This window comes from Narcine bancroftii, chromosome 8, assembly GCF_036971445.1.
Source record: "Narcine bancroftii isolate sNarBan1 chromosome 8, sNarBan1.hap1, whole genome shotgun sequence".
Lineage (NCBI taxonomy): Eukaryota > Metazoa > Chordata > Chondrichthyes > Torpediniformes > Narcinidae > Narcine > Narcine bancroftii.
Genome location: NC_091476.1, coordinates 166,456,795 through 166,473,378, shown reverse-complemented (window position 1 = coordinate 166,473,378; position 16,584 = coordinate 166,456,795). Strand labels below are relative to the sequence as shown.

The window sequence follows — 16,584 nt, the reverse complement described above, 5'->3', positions numbered from 1 at the left end:
CTTAGGGAATACTTAAAGTGGTGTGTGAGTGGGGAAAAAAAGGTTGAGAAACACTGACCGATACTTTATTATTTTATAAAAAAAACATTTTATCAGTAATGAGCATTTTGAAAAGTTTCTGATTATCTTTTATAATTCTTTAAAAGGATCTTCAAAAGGCCAGCATTGTGCAGAGGGGTACCACCTCATGAGCCTAGTTGCCCCTCAGGAGCCCCCTCCACATTGAGGGATGCTTGGAGCCACAGGGCCAGTAAGAAACCTGGACCTGTGAGGCTGCAAATAGTGTGTGCAGTGGTGGGAAAAATGAGGGGCGTCAGTGGGACGTGCAGAAGATGAACACGAGGGACAGGTTGGATCAAATGCAATAAGGTCAATGATTCATTCAAATAAAAGGCTCCAGTTCTTCCCTGGATTGGATGAGCGTAAATAGGCTGATCCTTGGCTGGTAATGAGACAATCTTCGAGTTAAAAAATGGTTGATTAAAGTAGAAGAACATGATTTTCCTGCACATTTGCCCATTTGCTATTCTGCTGTGCAACTATTTTGAGTGTGGGTGGGCTGAGACAGTTTGAGTTTCATGTTGCTCACCCACCAGGTAGATTCATATTTCTGACTCCATTCAGTGTGCTAACGTTATAAATTGAAGAGATCCATTTGCGAAGTAAAAATAATGCAGTTGCAAATGAATCAAATGGGGAAATGAGAAGAAACATTTTAAACTAGCCAGTGGTTGGAATGTGAAACATTTTACAACAGGAGGTAATTGTGGTGAATCACATCAAGGCAGCCATGGATGAGCCCACGGGGAAAATCTAAACAGAAGGCTATGTTAGACGCAAAAAGGTTGGAAGAGGCTTCAAAGGAATATCAAATCAGTTCAGGCAAATCAGACCAAATGTACTCTTAAAATATAATTAATAAAATTTATGGTAGATTCATGGTGCAATGAAAGGGAAAGTTCTGATCAATCGGATAATATGCTGGAGATTTTGCAGAAAGGCAGCATGGTTAGTGAAGGGCAGCACGGTTAGTGATAGGCAGCATGGTTGGTGAAGGGCTCCACGGTTAGTGATGGGCACCACGGTTAGTGAAGGGCAGCACGATTAGTGAAGGGCAGCACGGTTAGTGAAGGGCAACACAGTTAGTGAGGGCAATACGGTTAGTGAGGGCAACACGGTTAGTGAGGGCAACACGGTTAGTGAAGGGCCACAGGGTTAGTGAGGGCAACATGGTTAGAGAAGGGCAGCATGGTTAGTGAAGGGCAACATAGTTAGTGAAGGGCAACATGGTTAGTGAAGGGCAGCATGGTTAGTGAAGGGCAACACGGTTAGTGAGGGCAACACGGTTAGTGAGGGCAACACGATTAGTGAAGGGCAACACGGTTAGTGAAGGGCAGCATGGTTAGTGAAGGGTGACACGGTTAGTGATGGCAACACGGTTAGTGAAGGGCAACATGGTTAGTGAAGTAATTAGCACAACACTGTTACAGCACTAATGACCTGTGTTCAAATTTGGTGCAGTATGTAAGGAATTTGTAGGTTCTCCTGGTGTCTGTGTGGGTTTCCTCAAGGCACTGCAGTCTCAAGATCAGAATCTGAATTTATTGTCATGAACAAGTCACAATATTTGGTGTTTTGCTGCAGTGTCATAGTGTAAACATTCGTAAAAGAAACACCTTACAACAACATTGTTTTTAAATGCACAAAAAGGTAATGAAGTGTCTTTGGTTCAGTGATTATTCAGGAATCTGATGGAAGCGGTGAAGAAGCTGTCCTTGTAATACTGAATGCTTGCGTTGAGGCTCCTACACCTTTTTCCCAATGATAGCAGAGTGAAAAGGGCATGAGCTGGGTGGTGGGGGTCTTTGATGACAGAGGCTGCATTTTTTAAGACACCATCTCTTGTCCTTGATGGAGTGAAGTCCAGTGCCTTTGATGCTACAGGCCAAGTAAACTACCTTCAGGAGTTTACTCTTGTCCTGAGAGTTGACACCTCCATGCCAGACATTGATGCAACCAGCCAGAATGCTCTCCCCGGTACAACTGTAGAAGTTTACGCAAATCTTTGGTGACATATCGAATCTCCTCAAACACAAAGTATAGTCATTGGTGAGCCTTATTCATGATGGCATTGACGTGGAGGGTCAGGGTCAGATTCTCAGAGATGTTGACACCCAGGAATTTGGTGTTCTTGACCCTCCCCACAACTGAGCCCTCGATGAGGACTGGGTTGTATTCCCCTGCTTTCTTCCTGAAGGCCACAATCGTCTCCTTGGTTTTACCAAAGTTGAGTGCAAGGTTGTTGCCATGACATCACTCAACGAGCTTATCTGTCTCCCTCTTGTATGCTTCCTCATTGCCGTTTGTGATTCTTCAGACAACTATCATGTCATAGGCAAATTTGTTGATAGCATTGAAATTGTGCCCGGTCACACAGTTATAGGTGTTGTGACAGAGTATATAGAAATATTTTTGGGGAGATAAATTGGGAAAGGTTAGAGTAGGTTATATACAAAAACTTTAAAACACATCTATTTGAAATACTGGAGACTTCATGTCCACAGTGACTTTACAGATACTTTGAAGAGTGCCTATGGAGACTTCACAAGAAGGTGTTAATTGGACTGAATGTTGTGGAATGAATGGACTATTGTCTTTAAAGCAACAGAGGAGATATAGTGGCTTCTCTCACCTTTTTACAGGAGCTTTGAAGGGTGCTCATAAAGGGAACAGATAAATGAGAAGGCTAGCTTCTATTGTTTGCTGGAGAAGGGCATGTGGTTTTGTTAGTACAGAGACTCAATTTGACACAGGCTGTGTCAGTGTGTGTGTGTGTGTGTGAGAGAGAGAGAGAGAGCAAAAGAGGCTCCAGTGTGGAAGATGGCCTAGTCACAGCCTTGTGGTTCATGCAAGAAGAGAGGACTGGCTGTCTTATGTTTCACTTGAAAAAAGAAAAAAAAAAGGAACTCTGTGATGACCTGAAAGGAAGAGGTTATCATCTGGAGAACCCTGATGGGGCAAGTTTCTTCAGCAAGACACTGAGGTAACTGATGAAAGTACTTCAGTTGTGGAACAACATATTTCCCTCTGAAAACTGACTCAAAACTTCCTGAGTGATAACCATTTAACTTTCGAGCACCAAAGCCTGATGAACTTTATACATGTTAAATTCTATGCACAGTATAAGAATTGTCTGCAACCAGTGAACAGAATGAGAAGTTAGATTGGACTGTGAACCAAGGAACTTTCCTGAACTAATATACATTATACACTACTACCGGGACCAATGCCTGAAGAGGGCACACAAAATCAGTAAACCAGTGCGGACTCGAAAGGCCAACATGGCCTGTTTCCGCTCTGTAAATGGTTATATGGTTAAATGGTTATATTATGGGATGCAATGAAAGCTTTCATGAGAGGACAGATAATAAGTTATGTAGCTAAGATGAAAAAGGATACAATCGGGAAATAGAGCAGTTGGAAAGGGAGATAGTAAGTACAGAAAAGGAACTAGTAAAAAGGGATGATATAGCGAAAAAGAAAGAATTGGCGGACAAACAAAAATGTAACATTACAAACGTACAAGTTAGAGAAGAACATAACAAAAATAAAGCAAACGAACTGGGAGATAAAACACACAAAATATTAGCCTGGCAACTTTAAACAGAACAAGCTAAAAGAACTGTATTGGCATCAAGGAAAAAGCACAAATAAATTACATGTAACTCAAAAGAGATTAATGAAAACTTGAAGGAATTTTATGAACAATTATACCAAACTGAGAATGAGGGGAAAGATGATAAAATAGAAGAATTTTTAGCTAACATTGAACTGCCAAAATTGCAAGAAGAGGAACAAAGCAAACTGATGAAACAATTTGAAATAGAGAAAGTACAAGATATATTTAAAAAGCTGCCAAACAATAAAACACCAGGAGAGGATGGATTTCCAATAGAATTTTATAAAACATTTAAAGAGTTATTAATTCCTCCTCTCCTGGAAGTAATGAACCAGATACAAGAAACAGAAAACTTGCCAGATTCATGTAAGTCAGCAATAATTACAGTAATACCAAAGATGGGGAAGGATCCATTAACACCAGCGTCATATAGACCAATATCTCTACTTAACTCAGATTATAAGATAATAGTAAAATTATTAGACGAATAGTTTGGCCGATTGTGTACCAAAAATAGTAGAACAAGATCAAACTGGATTTATTAAGAAAAGACGAACAGCGGATAATGTCTGTAAAGTTATTAATCTAATTCATGCAGTTCAAGGAAATCAGAAGCCATTAGTGGCTGTTGCTTTAGACGCAGAAAAATGGCTTTGACAGAGGAGAGTGGAACTATTTATTTAAAGTATTACAGAGGTTCTATCTACCAGAAAAATATATTAATTGGATTAAAGCATTGTATAATGGACCGTTGGTGAAGGTAACAGTAAATGGATATTTATCGAGCCAATTTCAATTAAGTAGGTCAACTAGACAGTGATGTCCATTATCCCCCTCATTGTTCTCCTTAGCAATAGAACCATTGGCAGAACTGATAACAATAGAAAATTTTAAAAAGGGATAAAAATAAAGGAGGAGTATAAAATCAGCTGATTTGCAGATGACATCATAGTATACTTAACAGAACCAGAAATATCAATAAAAGAATTACATAAGAAATTGAAGGAATATGGAGAAATATCGGGGTACGAGATCAATGCAAATAAAAGTGAAGTGGTGCCAATGAGTAATGCGGATTATACAGAATTTTTAAAAAAATCACTATTTCAATGGCAAGCACAAGCAATCCGATACCTAGGGATCAGGTGAGATAATAACTTAAGCCACTTGTACAAACTAAATTATCATACACTAATAAAGAAATTACAGGAAGACTGAGGACATTGGAAAGAATTACCGCTAACATTGATAGGGAGGGTAAATTGCATTAAAATGAATGCTTTTCCAAGAATGCAATACTTATTTCAAATATTATCAATTCCCTTAACAGAAAAAATCTTTAATGAACTAAAGAAAATATTAAGGAAATTCTTGTGCAAAGGGGGGAAACCGAGGGTAGCGTTAGATAAATTAACAGAGAGGTATAACCAAGGTGGTTTGCAGTTACCAAACTTTAAAAATTATTATAGAGCTGGACAATTAAGGTATTTACCAGACAAGGAAAAAACCAGACTGGACTAAGATAGAACTGGATAAAATAGGGAAGAAGGTACCGGAATGTATACTTTATAAATGGGACGAAAAGATGGTGCAATATAAAAGCTCACCAGTATTGCATCATTTACTTAATATATGGAAGAAGATCCACTTCGAAAGGAAAAAATCAAATTACCAAATACCAAAATTGTTATTGACACAAAACCCACTAATCCCTTTTACAATAGATAACCTTTCCTTTAGAGAATGGGAGAGAAAAGGAATCAAAAGAATAGAAAATTGTTTTTTGGGAAATAATTTATTAACATTTGAACAGTTGAGGTACAAATATGGAATAACTCATGATACAATGTTTGCATATCATCAAATGAAAGATTATTTAAAGGATAAATTGGGAAACAGACTATTACCAGAAGGAAGAAGCTTTGAATATGTGATTACAGATACAATGAAAATTAAAAGATTTATAACGAACATGTACATCAAGCTGCAAGAGAAAGAGAATAAGGAAATAAGCTGTAAACCTAAACAAAAGTGGGAAAAGGATTTTAAACATAAAGATAAAAAATGAAGCATGGGAAAAGTTATGCTCTGGAACTATGAAGAATACAATAAACATGAGGTTACACATGATACAGTATAATTGTTTACACAGGTTATATATCATGCCTCAAAAGTTAAAAGAATGGGATTCAACATTATCAGACAGATGTTTTCACTATAAGAAGGAAATGGAAACAACAGTACATGCAATTTGGGCATGTAAGAAAGTAAAAATGTTTTGGGAAGATCTAAATCAGATATTAAATAAAATCACAAAAAAATAACATACCAAAAAATCCAGAGATCTTTCTTCTAAGTAAGGAATTAGATCTCAAACTGGATAAAGTGCAGAAAAGATTTATTATGATAGCCTTAGCAGTAGCACAAAAATGTATAATGTCAACTTGGAAAATAGAAGAGAGCCTGAGAATACAACAATGGTACATGGAAATGAATGAATGTATTCCACTGGAAAAAAATAACATTTAATTTAAAAAATAAAGTCACATTATTTGAACAAATTTGGGAACCATACATGGAACATAACAGAGAGGGCTTGCCTTGGATCTCCACCCCCTAAAAGGATAAGAAGACAAAATGACTTGATTCAGGATGACTTGATTTTCTTGTTTATTTTTCATTGTATGATGACATTGTTTTATGGTTTTATTGTATTGCATATGTTGAATATTTATTGGTTTTGGAGGGGGTGGGAAGGGGGGAGGGAGGGTAGGGATGAAAAAAAGGAAAAAATGCCACTGTGCATATTTAATGAGAAATGTCTGTACATATTTTGGTTGATATGGTTCATAGTGTGATAAATAAAAAATTATTTTTTAAAAATTTAAAAAAGGATTTATTTTGAAATTTTTGTTTGATCATTTTAAAATTGTGGGACTGAAAGCGTCTTAGTCTCTGGAGAAAATTGTGTTAGCTCTGAATATAATTAACCCTTTTTATTCAATCTGAATTCATGTTGCTGGACTTCCCGGAATGTACCAGAGATTGATGACAACTTCTCCAATCTTCTGATAAACAATAAGAATCAAAAGTGATGGATCAAAATCAAAATCAAAAAAGCTGCCATGGTTTCCATTTGAATTCATCTCAATGAACAGGAAATGTTGGCTATCCCTTCGGTGGTCGTACCTGTGTACAAAGAAACTTGCAAATGCCTGCAAAATGTATCACCAGCTCTGGCTCTGAAAAACTTCTGAATTCTCTTCATTTTTGGTTCTCTTTGCTTCTCAAAAGAACATTGGATATGTTATTGTCAGTCAATGATGTCCTTTGGGAGGTTCAGCCGCAGGAATTCACAATTGAGACAGCCAGAAGCCTTTCCACTCTTGACAGCCCACAGTCAGCGAAGATTTCTCCTGTCTGAATCAGGTCACAGAGGTGAAATGACAGTGATGTGAGATAATTGTCCAAGTCTTTTACGATTCTATGACTTGGTTTATCTTTGGGTCGTGCAGCAATCAATCATCATAGGTTATTGAGTGGTAACATTGTAATCAAAAGTGCGGACAATGAGAAATGAAATTAGGTGTGTATTTAATATAGTCAATCTTGAGGCCTTACATCAGTGGTTCTCAACCTTTTTCTTTCCACTCACATACCACCTTAAGCAATCCTAATCATAGAGCACCGATGGCATTGGGACTACTTAAAGTGGTATGTGAGTGGGAAGAAAAAGGTTTGAGAACCACTGGTTTACATTCACAAGAAGGATGGTGGGAAATGTTGGCCCTTGACTGGAGGTTGCTTGAAGAGGCAGTTCAACAAATTGATAAGGAAAATGTTTAGATCACAAGGTGTAGCTTGCAAGAGAGAAACCAAATTAACAAGTTGAAATTAGAATGTAGATGAAGTGCAGAAGAGTCGATGACATGTCATGCAAAATTACAAGGAAAACAATATAGAGAGCGTCAATTGCATTGAGGATGAACAAAGCCTAGAGACAGGCCCCAGATGTCAGACAGAGATAAATAACTTCAAATTGTACAAAGACAAGCAGGTTAATGATGAACCAATGTGGAATTGTAAAAGCAGTTTGCAAATATTGTAATTATTGACAAGCTTGCACGGTTAAATTGCATGAAGATTTTCAGTTTGTTAAAGCAGATTAAAATGACTCTTTAAGTGATTCTCACCCACTGCAGCTGGTTCTTTTGCTTGTGACATTCTGGGTTAAGCCATAATTAAGATGATAATTGGGCTCCACATGAAAGCCAGCCATTGAATCTGGCTAAACATAAAACATCCCTTGAACGAGACCTTTTTTTTAAGTCAGGATTTTTTTTATCAGCGGAGTATAATAATGCAAGAAGGAAGATATGTGTGGTAAAAATGACTTTAATGTTGACAAAAAAAAATAATTTGTGCAAAAATTATAAATGTACTTCTCCTGCAGTTCCTTTCTTGTATGCTTTTGAATCAAGCTGGTGAACATTCCAAACAGCCCTGCTTTTGTGGATGTAAATCTGTCCTTTGTGCCTACAAGGACAAATGATGCTGTGGGAACTGATCAAAATCAAGAGAATAACCTACTATTTTGCTCCCAGCAGCTGGAATAATTATTAAAGCCCTTGTCAAATTATTTTTTTTAAGGATACTTTGTAGAGAGGACAGCTAAGAGAGAGAAAAAAATACCTTTGCTGAATGACTGAACTGAGTGAAGAGGCTTTCACACTAATAATTAACTCAGCCTTGCCAATTCTGCTTTGTATTCAAACTGCCAGCTTCCAGACACATCTCTTTGGTTGCTTTCTTATCCTGAAGGCACCATATTTTTGACAAAAATGAGAAGAGAAAAAAACACAGCTCAACTTCCACTGAGATGTATTAAAATTAACATTCAGCTCTAATTAACCAAATAATACAGTTGGGATTTCACAGGAGTGGATCAGAATAGTGCGTCTGCAATAATTGTGAAAATAATCTTTAATTGGAGAAAATTTTGCATCTGACTTAATGAGATTGTTTTGAGTCAGATCCTTTTTCTTTGCGATGTGACGATAATGCAATATTTTCCAGCCTTTGAACCTGATGGTTGCAACAATCAGTTGTCCCCACAAGCGCAAAGGCATGTATATTGAGCTTTGCTGAATGTTATGACCTTTTCTTACAGGTTGACTGGAATGAATCTACCTTCTCCAGTTATCAGCAGTAAAAACTGGCTACGACTTCACTTCACATCCGACAGTAATCACAAGCAGAAAGGGTTTAGTGCTCATTACCAAGGTAAGAACTTGTGTCTATTTCCACAGCCCTCAAATGAAATGTAGTTTCAACTAAACCTTATGTTTGATCAAAGATTGAAAAAAAGAACTGCAGTTGCAGAAACTATGAAGTAAGAACAGAAAATCTGCCAATAATTGCCAGATCAAACAACATCTATGAGTCATATTTCAGCTTGATTATCTCTAATCAGAAGTGAGAAAAAATATTGAGTTGATCACATGGCCCTTCTCGATGCCAGTCCACACTGGGATTGGCTAATGTAGTGGAAACATACGATAAGATCATGCCTTGCATGCCATCATATTCGCAGGTGTGAGGAGACAAATTTTGGCAGGAAAACAAATTGGAGAAGGATAGTTCATGGGCCCTTTAAAATTTGGTGTCAAATGGTTTTATAAGGGCCAAGTATAATGGTTAATGTCCCTACCTGCATTTCTGTTCATGTTGATATGCTGTGAAAATCAAGTTCATCGTGCCTCTGGATAGATGAAATCTAACTGTTGATAGCCATAGCAAGTGAGATCCTACAAGGCATCAGAGCCAGGTGGTTCTAAAAATTGGCGGAGATGATGTTCAGTCACCTATCACTTCATTTCCTATCTCTGGGAAGAAGGGAACATGGCAGGATGTCTCAAGGACAATATAGTTATCACCCACATCCAGAAAGGAGACAACTCTGATTGTGGCTCCCTGTAGTCTCTCGTAGTCATTGACTTCTTCTACAAAATAAAACACTGGACATGGGTACAAGATGATTAAGTGTCAGAATTAACATCCGAATAATCCAAATGGAACCCCAAAACAGCAGCTGAAGAATTTGCATTCAGTTAAATACATCTAGAATGAGTAAGCCAACTGACTTGAATTTGTCTGGGCTGAATTTGTCGTTGCCTTTGTTCTCCTAATCGTTGGACAAGCTATATTAGTGAGACAGAAAGATGGTGTCCCTCCTACTTGATAGCTATCATATGTCCGACTTTAGAAAAAAATATAGATGTTGCACTGAAATGAACTTTAACTTTGTAAATTTATGAGGTCTTTTTCTAAATTATTTTCATAATTTATAATATTATATTTTGTGGATTGATTTTTCCCTCTTACAATATTGTTCAACCATTAACTTCACAAGGGAGGGGTCAGATTATTAGTACGATTTTTACATTATGCCTTGTTTCATTGATGTATTTTTCAATGTATCATAGGTTGTTTGTAGCCATATATAATAGTGTATCTACTTTGTTGGATACTTATTATTATTACTTAAGAAAAATAAAATATTAAAAAAGGAAAGTTGAATATATTTGGAATTCAATATCTAAGTATGTCTTATGGCAGCCGTACCACAAACCACAAAACCCCATTTACCTCATTAATGTCCTCGATGGAAGGAATTATTTACCTGTATACTGCCTTGTCTGTTTGTGAGTGTGTTCTGAAATAACTGAGTGAGTCCCTGCATTCAGAGTAAGTCAAGGAAATACAACTGAATGCTGGCGGTATATTTCAAACATATCCCTTGGATTGATAGGTGGTCCCGTGGGCAGAGGGTACAAAGTATTGAGAAGAACACTTATCTGGTTTGGATTTCTTTATCATGTCTTGGTGAGGGACCTCTGTAAGTTATTCAGAAGGCATACAAACAGGTCATACATCTTCAGCTGAATCTCTTATTCAGTTGGATGGCAGCTGACTTGTAATCAATGGTGTTTACTTGATTTTGCTTCATATCTTTTTTTGACAGCAAAATTATATCAAGATTAGTCAGGGAAAGTTCATTTGACATCTCTCCTAACCCCCAACAGCATCTCCCAATTTTAGGTTCAAAAGAATGTTTAGGATTTTCAATATCGCAAAAAAAACCCAGAATATAAATAGGTATAAAATACAGAAGTTTAAAATTGGCTCGCATCGACATTAATTCTCCATTCATGAACGTTCAGTCCACAATCTCAAGCAGCCAGGAAATTTATTGATCCGGCATCTACCAATCCCCGTTGGCGATACCAATGATTTTTACTGTATGAGGCTGTGGCTTTTTCTTGTAGATGCTACCCACCAGTGAAATTTGATTTTTTATATTTATCCTATTAAATCACCCCCTCACTCTTCCTAAATATTAGTAGTTTGTCTTTTAGTGCGATACGCTTCCATGACAGAAGCTTGATTGATTGTTTAGTATTAAATGTTTTTTTTTGTGGAGAATGAGAGTTAAAAACAACAAGATTGAGATCAGCTTGAATGTCTCTCCTGCATGAAGATGTCCCCCAGCTCTCTAAAGCTCACAGGGACATTTTCAAACCCAACTGACCCAGCAGAATGGAAAATGAGAAACACGAGAACTGCAGATGCTGGAGTCTTGAGCAAATAAAGAGAAGCTGGAGGGACTCAATGGGCCAGGCAGCATCTGTGGAGAGAAATGGCGAGACTTGAAGATTTTGACAGACTGAAATCCAATGGCACAAAAAATGATTTGTTTCTCATTTGAGTTTGCCCCAACCCTTCTATGATTCCAGTGTTTCCAACTCTTTGTTATCTTATTTTGTTACTTTTCTCTCTAATTCCTCTTCCCCCCCCCCCAACTCCCAGTGGTGTTTCCTCCACCTGTTTCTCCACCTCCTGTCCAAAAGCCTATCACCTCTTAGCCCCTCACTATCTTATTTCTTCCTTCATGTATTGAATATCATCTTTTCTTACCTTGGTGCAGACCCTAAGCATTGCCTGACTATTTCTGCCTATGGATACTGTCTGTCCTGCTCAGTTTCTCCAGCAACTTATGGTTTGGAATTGAAAAAGATGGAGGTGATGAAATAGAACTTCTAAGGCTTATAAACAGACAAAAATATTTCTGTGTGGTTGATGTTTGAGTGGACTATTTGTGATCATTTCCATGTTTGAGGGTGACATGAGCGAGCTGTAGTTCAATTTGTTTGCACCAATTCACCTCCACAAGTGCAGATTTAATTGTATATGCCTTAAGATATTTTCTTGCTGTTTGATATCATCCATGGTCACTGGTCGATTATTGCTGTAGAAAATACCAGTTAAAAGTTCAATGCAGACAACATGTATGCATGGGATATCTTGGCGGCTTAAAAGCTCTTAAAAGAATTGTAAGGATAGAACCATTTCATTTTGGACAGGTGATTTGAAATGTGCAGAAAGAAAAGGCTTTGCAAAGAAAATTTCCCTGACCCAGTAGGTGCACACCGTCTAAGAGTGATTCCTTTTTAGCCAGTGTCTTTGTGAGCTGTGAGACTGCTTCTGGAGGAGCTACTGTTTTGATGTGCATGTGGACAGAAGGTGCAGGCCACTGTCAAGAGAACTTTGTACTGTTATCACATTTTGCCATTCAGCCAGGTTGAGAGTCATGACCTGAGGTTACAGATTGAAGGCATGAATCAGAACAAAATCCTGAAAGAAAACAGTCGGATTACAAAAGACAATGTTTATCTTATTAGCAAAGAAAAGAAAATTCACCAAATAGTCAACCAAAATAGGGTGGCATAGTGATTAGCGCAATGTCTGTTCAGCACCAGTGATCAGGACCAGGTTGTGAATACCATGCTGTCTGTAAGGAGGTTATACATTCTATTTTTTTAAATTTAAATTTAGACATATAGCACAGTAATGAGCCATTTCTGCCTATGCGTCTGTACCACCCAATTTACACCCCCAGTATATTTTGAATAGTGCGAGAAAAACCAGAGCTCTCAGGGGAAACCCATGCAGACACAGGGAGAACCTAAAAACTCCTTAGACCCAGCATGGCATCAAAGCTTATAACAACCATCAAACTTTAGATTGTGATAGTGATCCACACAAGGACCCCATGTCTTTAGGAAATTAGTAATTCAATCTTTAATGGCATATCTAATTATTTTTTTGAAACTTAAACAAGACATAATATCATTTAGCCATTGTGTGTGTGTGAGCAGGTGGAGTGTTATCTTTCCATTTAATCAAAATTGCACATCTGGCTATCAATGAGGTAAAAGATAAAATTCAATTTTGAGGTCAATAAAATGTTATCCACCTGAAATGATCCGAATAGAGCAATTAAAGGGCAAGGTTCCGATTTAACCTTCAAATCACCGATAATGTTTGAAAAATATCTTTCCAAAATATTTCTAAACTAGGGCAAGTCCAAAACATGTGAATCGGGGATGCCTCAGCAATTTTACATTTGACACTTTAAGGGTTTGTATCAGAGTAAAAATGAGTATATACATATGTCAAAGGTTTTTCTTGTTTTCCAATGTGGTCAGTTTTAAATTTAAAAATAACTTTTAAAAATGCAGTGACTTTGTTTACTGAATCATTCCTCAGATTTATTCAATAATGGGCCCAAAGAAACAGAGAGTGAACAATGAGAAGCGGGAATGACTCAGCAGGTCAGGCGGCATCCATGGATGGAATGGCTTGTCAGCATTTCTGGTTGAAAAATCACTGTTCTTGATATTGATACTAGTTCTCCATTAGACAGCGTGGTTGGCGTCATGGATAGCACAGTGCCTTTACTGTGCCAGCGATTTGGACCGGTGTTCGAAACCCGCGCTGTCTGTGAGGAGTTTGTCCATTCTCCCCATATCTGCACAGGTTTTTCCTGGATGCTCTGGTTTCCTTCCACCGTTCAAAATGTAGGTTAATTGGGTGTAAGTTGGGTGGGCCAAAATGGCCTGTTACCATGCTGTATGTCTAAAAAAACCCTAAACATTATGAGTTTAATATTACGCTGCTGGGAATTATTGATTGCCTCTCATTCGGTCTTGTTGCTTCTTCCAGTGGGATCTCTGATGTAATTTATTGCTGGGAAGTTATGTTGCCCAACACAGCATGGGGCAACAGGGAGTCCCGCCTAGCTGAGGTGGCTGTTCTCCTCTTGTCCCCAAGACTTGTTGAATGTTGGTGAACACACATGGCACTTAAAAAAAAACATTGGAGCTATTAATAAATGCTGAAATTAATGAAATGAAAACACTTACACACATTTTAAGGCTGAACTAACTAAATTAAATCAAAGAGGCTATACACTTCTCACCCAGTAGCCTTTTTCTCATTGCTTTCACTACTTAGACCAGGCTTAACCTGGCAGTTGTTCTCGCAACTTGAGGGTTGGGGAATGAACAGAGGTTCGTGGAGCTGACTCGTCATGTCCTGTGTGGTCATTTGGCAACACATTCAGAGGTAATAGAAGATGCCACTGCCTCTATCAGTGTTACAGAGCTAGAAACTGGGATTTTTATGTAATAATGGGAGGGGTGGGGATGGGGGGGGGGGAGTCCCAGGAGAAATCTTGCTGTGCATAAGGAAGATCTATCGGACAAAATTGCTTCTTGAACTTTTCTTTCTATTCATCATTCCCAAATGCTGCAGTCAGTTTAATCCCACATCAGCTTATTTTAAAGCAGAAAACTGAAAAAAATTCTGGTAACTTTTGATTTTAAATCCCAAAGAATATGAGTTCAGTTACACATCAATAAAGAAGTAATTGGAATACTAATTTGGTCCAATAGCTTGGTAATTTCATTGTATTAATTATGATTGAACATGTTTTTCTCTGTTAATTAATACAAAGAACCTTCTCTGTCCTTTCATCATTAAATTGTAGATTAAATATAGTGTGTTAGTCCCAGTAAATCATGTAACAAATTTAAAAGCAAACTTGAATGGGCACCTTGATTTAAAAATGAATGGTACATTGAAAGAAAACATGGAAGCAATTATTTTGGTTCTACGAAAATGTTAAAATAAACATGAATATTATCAAAGATTGGAGACAGAACGAGTATTTGAAGTGACATTATGAACTAGCTATAGCCAGGTTTTGATGTTTTTAGTTGAAAGTCATTCAAGTGATGTTACTACTTGTTTTTTAATATAAATAATTTAACTTTGAATTGTTATTCCATTTTTAATATTTTGTTTTTGTTTCTGAATGTTAAAGGCCGTCTGAAGTATTAAAAAGCTTGTTAGTTTCAACACACCACGGCACTGTGCTTGCCTCTGGGAAAAGATTTCCCCTCATGATATGGCTTGTTCTGGCCCTTCCCCTGTGATCTGATTAGATCACCTGAGGCCTTGGCCCCACTTGGGGCTTTACTAGTTGGGACTTTGATGCTCCAAACCAGTGAGTTTTATTGGGATACACATTAGGCTAACTGACTGGGCGTGGCAATATCTGAGGGTTTGATGAGATGTTGACTGAGCCTACTTGGCAGAATTCAGGTGTATAAAATGTGATTGTGAATTCTGATCTGAAACCTGTAGTCTGGTCTCAATTTTTTGCACAAAGTTGCCACAATTAATGTAGCGGTTATTACAACAATATTATAGTGCCAGTGATCTGGGTTTGAATCCGGCATTAACTGTAAGGTGTTTAAATGTTCTCCCCATGCCTGCATGGGTGTCCTCCAGCTTCTCCAATTTCCTCCCATCCTCCAAAAAAGACATACGGGTTTTCAGGTTAATTGGTGTACACTGTATTTGGATGTGGAGCAGAAGGGCCTGTTCCCGTGCTGTACCGCTTCAAAACAACTAAAGTTTCATCCTACTCTTATTTCACAGTGAAATTTCTTGTTAACTTAATGTGCATAGCGCATAGTGGAGCAAAATTGGACAGGATTCCATCTGCCACCAGAATATCCTACATACAACCCCATCTTCTTGAGCTTAGATGTGAAGGATCAAACAAGCAACTTCCCTGAACCTGAGAGACCTAGGCTGGCTTCGCTGGCAAATTGGTCTCAGGCAGTGGACTACTGAGATTTCACCTTCTTCCAGCTTTCGAACAACCTCAGGAGCCAAAAGAGTTTGCAATACTTTTTTTGCATATCTCTATCTACCATGCTTGTTTGAGATTATTTTCAATACTTGTAATTTTATGTGCCAGTCTAAGATCCTCTCTCATTCTTCTAAATTCCAGTGACTCCTTGTAGGCTAAGCCCCTCGTCCCTAGTGATCCTTCTCCTTACCTTCTTCAGAGCCAGTACATCTTTCCTCAAGTAAGGAGACGAGAACTGCATGCAGTATTCCAGATGCAGCCTTATGGGTTCCTTATATAGTTGCAGCAAAAACTCCCTGCTCTTAAATTCAATCCCTCTACCAATGAAAGCCAACATAACATTTTCCTTCTTGATAGCCTGCTGCATCTGCAAACCAACTTTTGGCAATTCATGCACAAGCACATCCAAGTCCTTTGCATGCCAGCATGCTGTAATCACTTACCATTTAAATAATATTGTGATCTTCCACATTCCTTCCAAAGTGGATAACCTTACATTTGCCAAAATTGTACTCCATCTGCTAGATCCTTGCCCACTCACTTAACCTGTTTATATCTCTCTGCAGACTTTCCATATCCTCTGCGCAATTTGATTTCACACTCAATTTAATATATCACCAAACTTGGGTACACTTCACTCTGTCCCCTCTTCTCGATCATTTATGTATATTGGGAACAGTTGCGAGCCAAGCACCAACCCCTGTGACACCCTTCTCACCATCAATTGGCAGCTAGTAAAACATCCCTGTGTAGCCAACCGCTACAAAGAAACACACATGTACAGTGTGGCAGGTTTAGCTCACTCCTTTATTTGGGCTGGAAAGGCTGCTTTTATACTGTT

The 16,584-nt window shown here is 38.0% G+C and overlaps 1 protein-coding gene across 1 annotated transcript in view; it reads left to right on the top strand.

The window, feature by feature from the left end:
* LOC138742142 (CUB and sushi domain-containing protein 2-like) overlaps positions 1-16,584 on the top strand; it is a 938,722-nt gene that overhangs the window by 855,765 nt on the left and 66,373 nt on the right. The window contains exon 6 of the mRNA XM_069896325.1: positions 8,850-9,002. Within this exon, the coding sequence (XP_069752426.1) occupies positions 8,850-9,002 (153 nt within the window). The remainder of the gene's footprint in view (positions 1-8,849; positions 9,003-16,584) is intronic.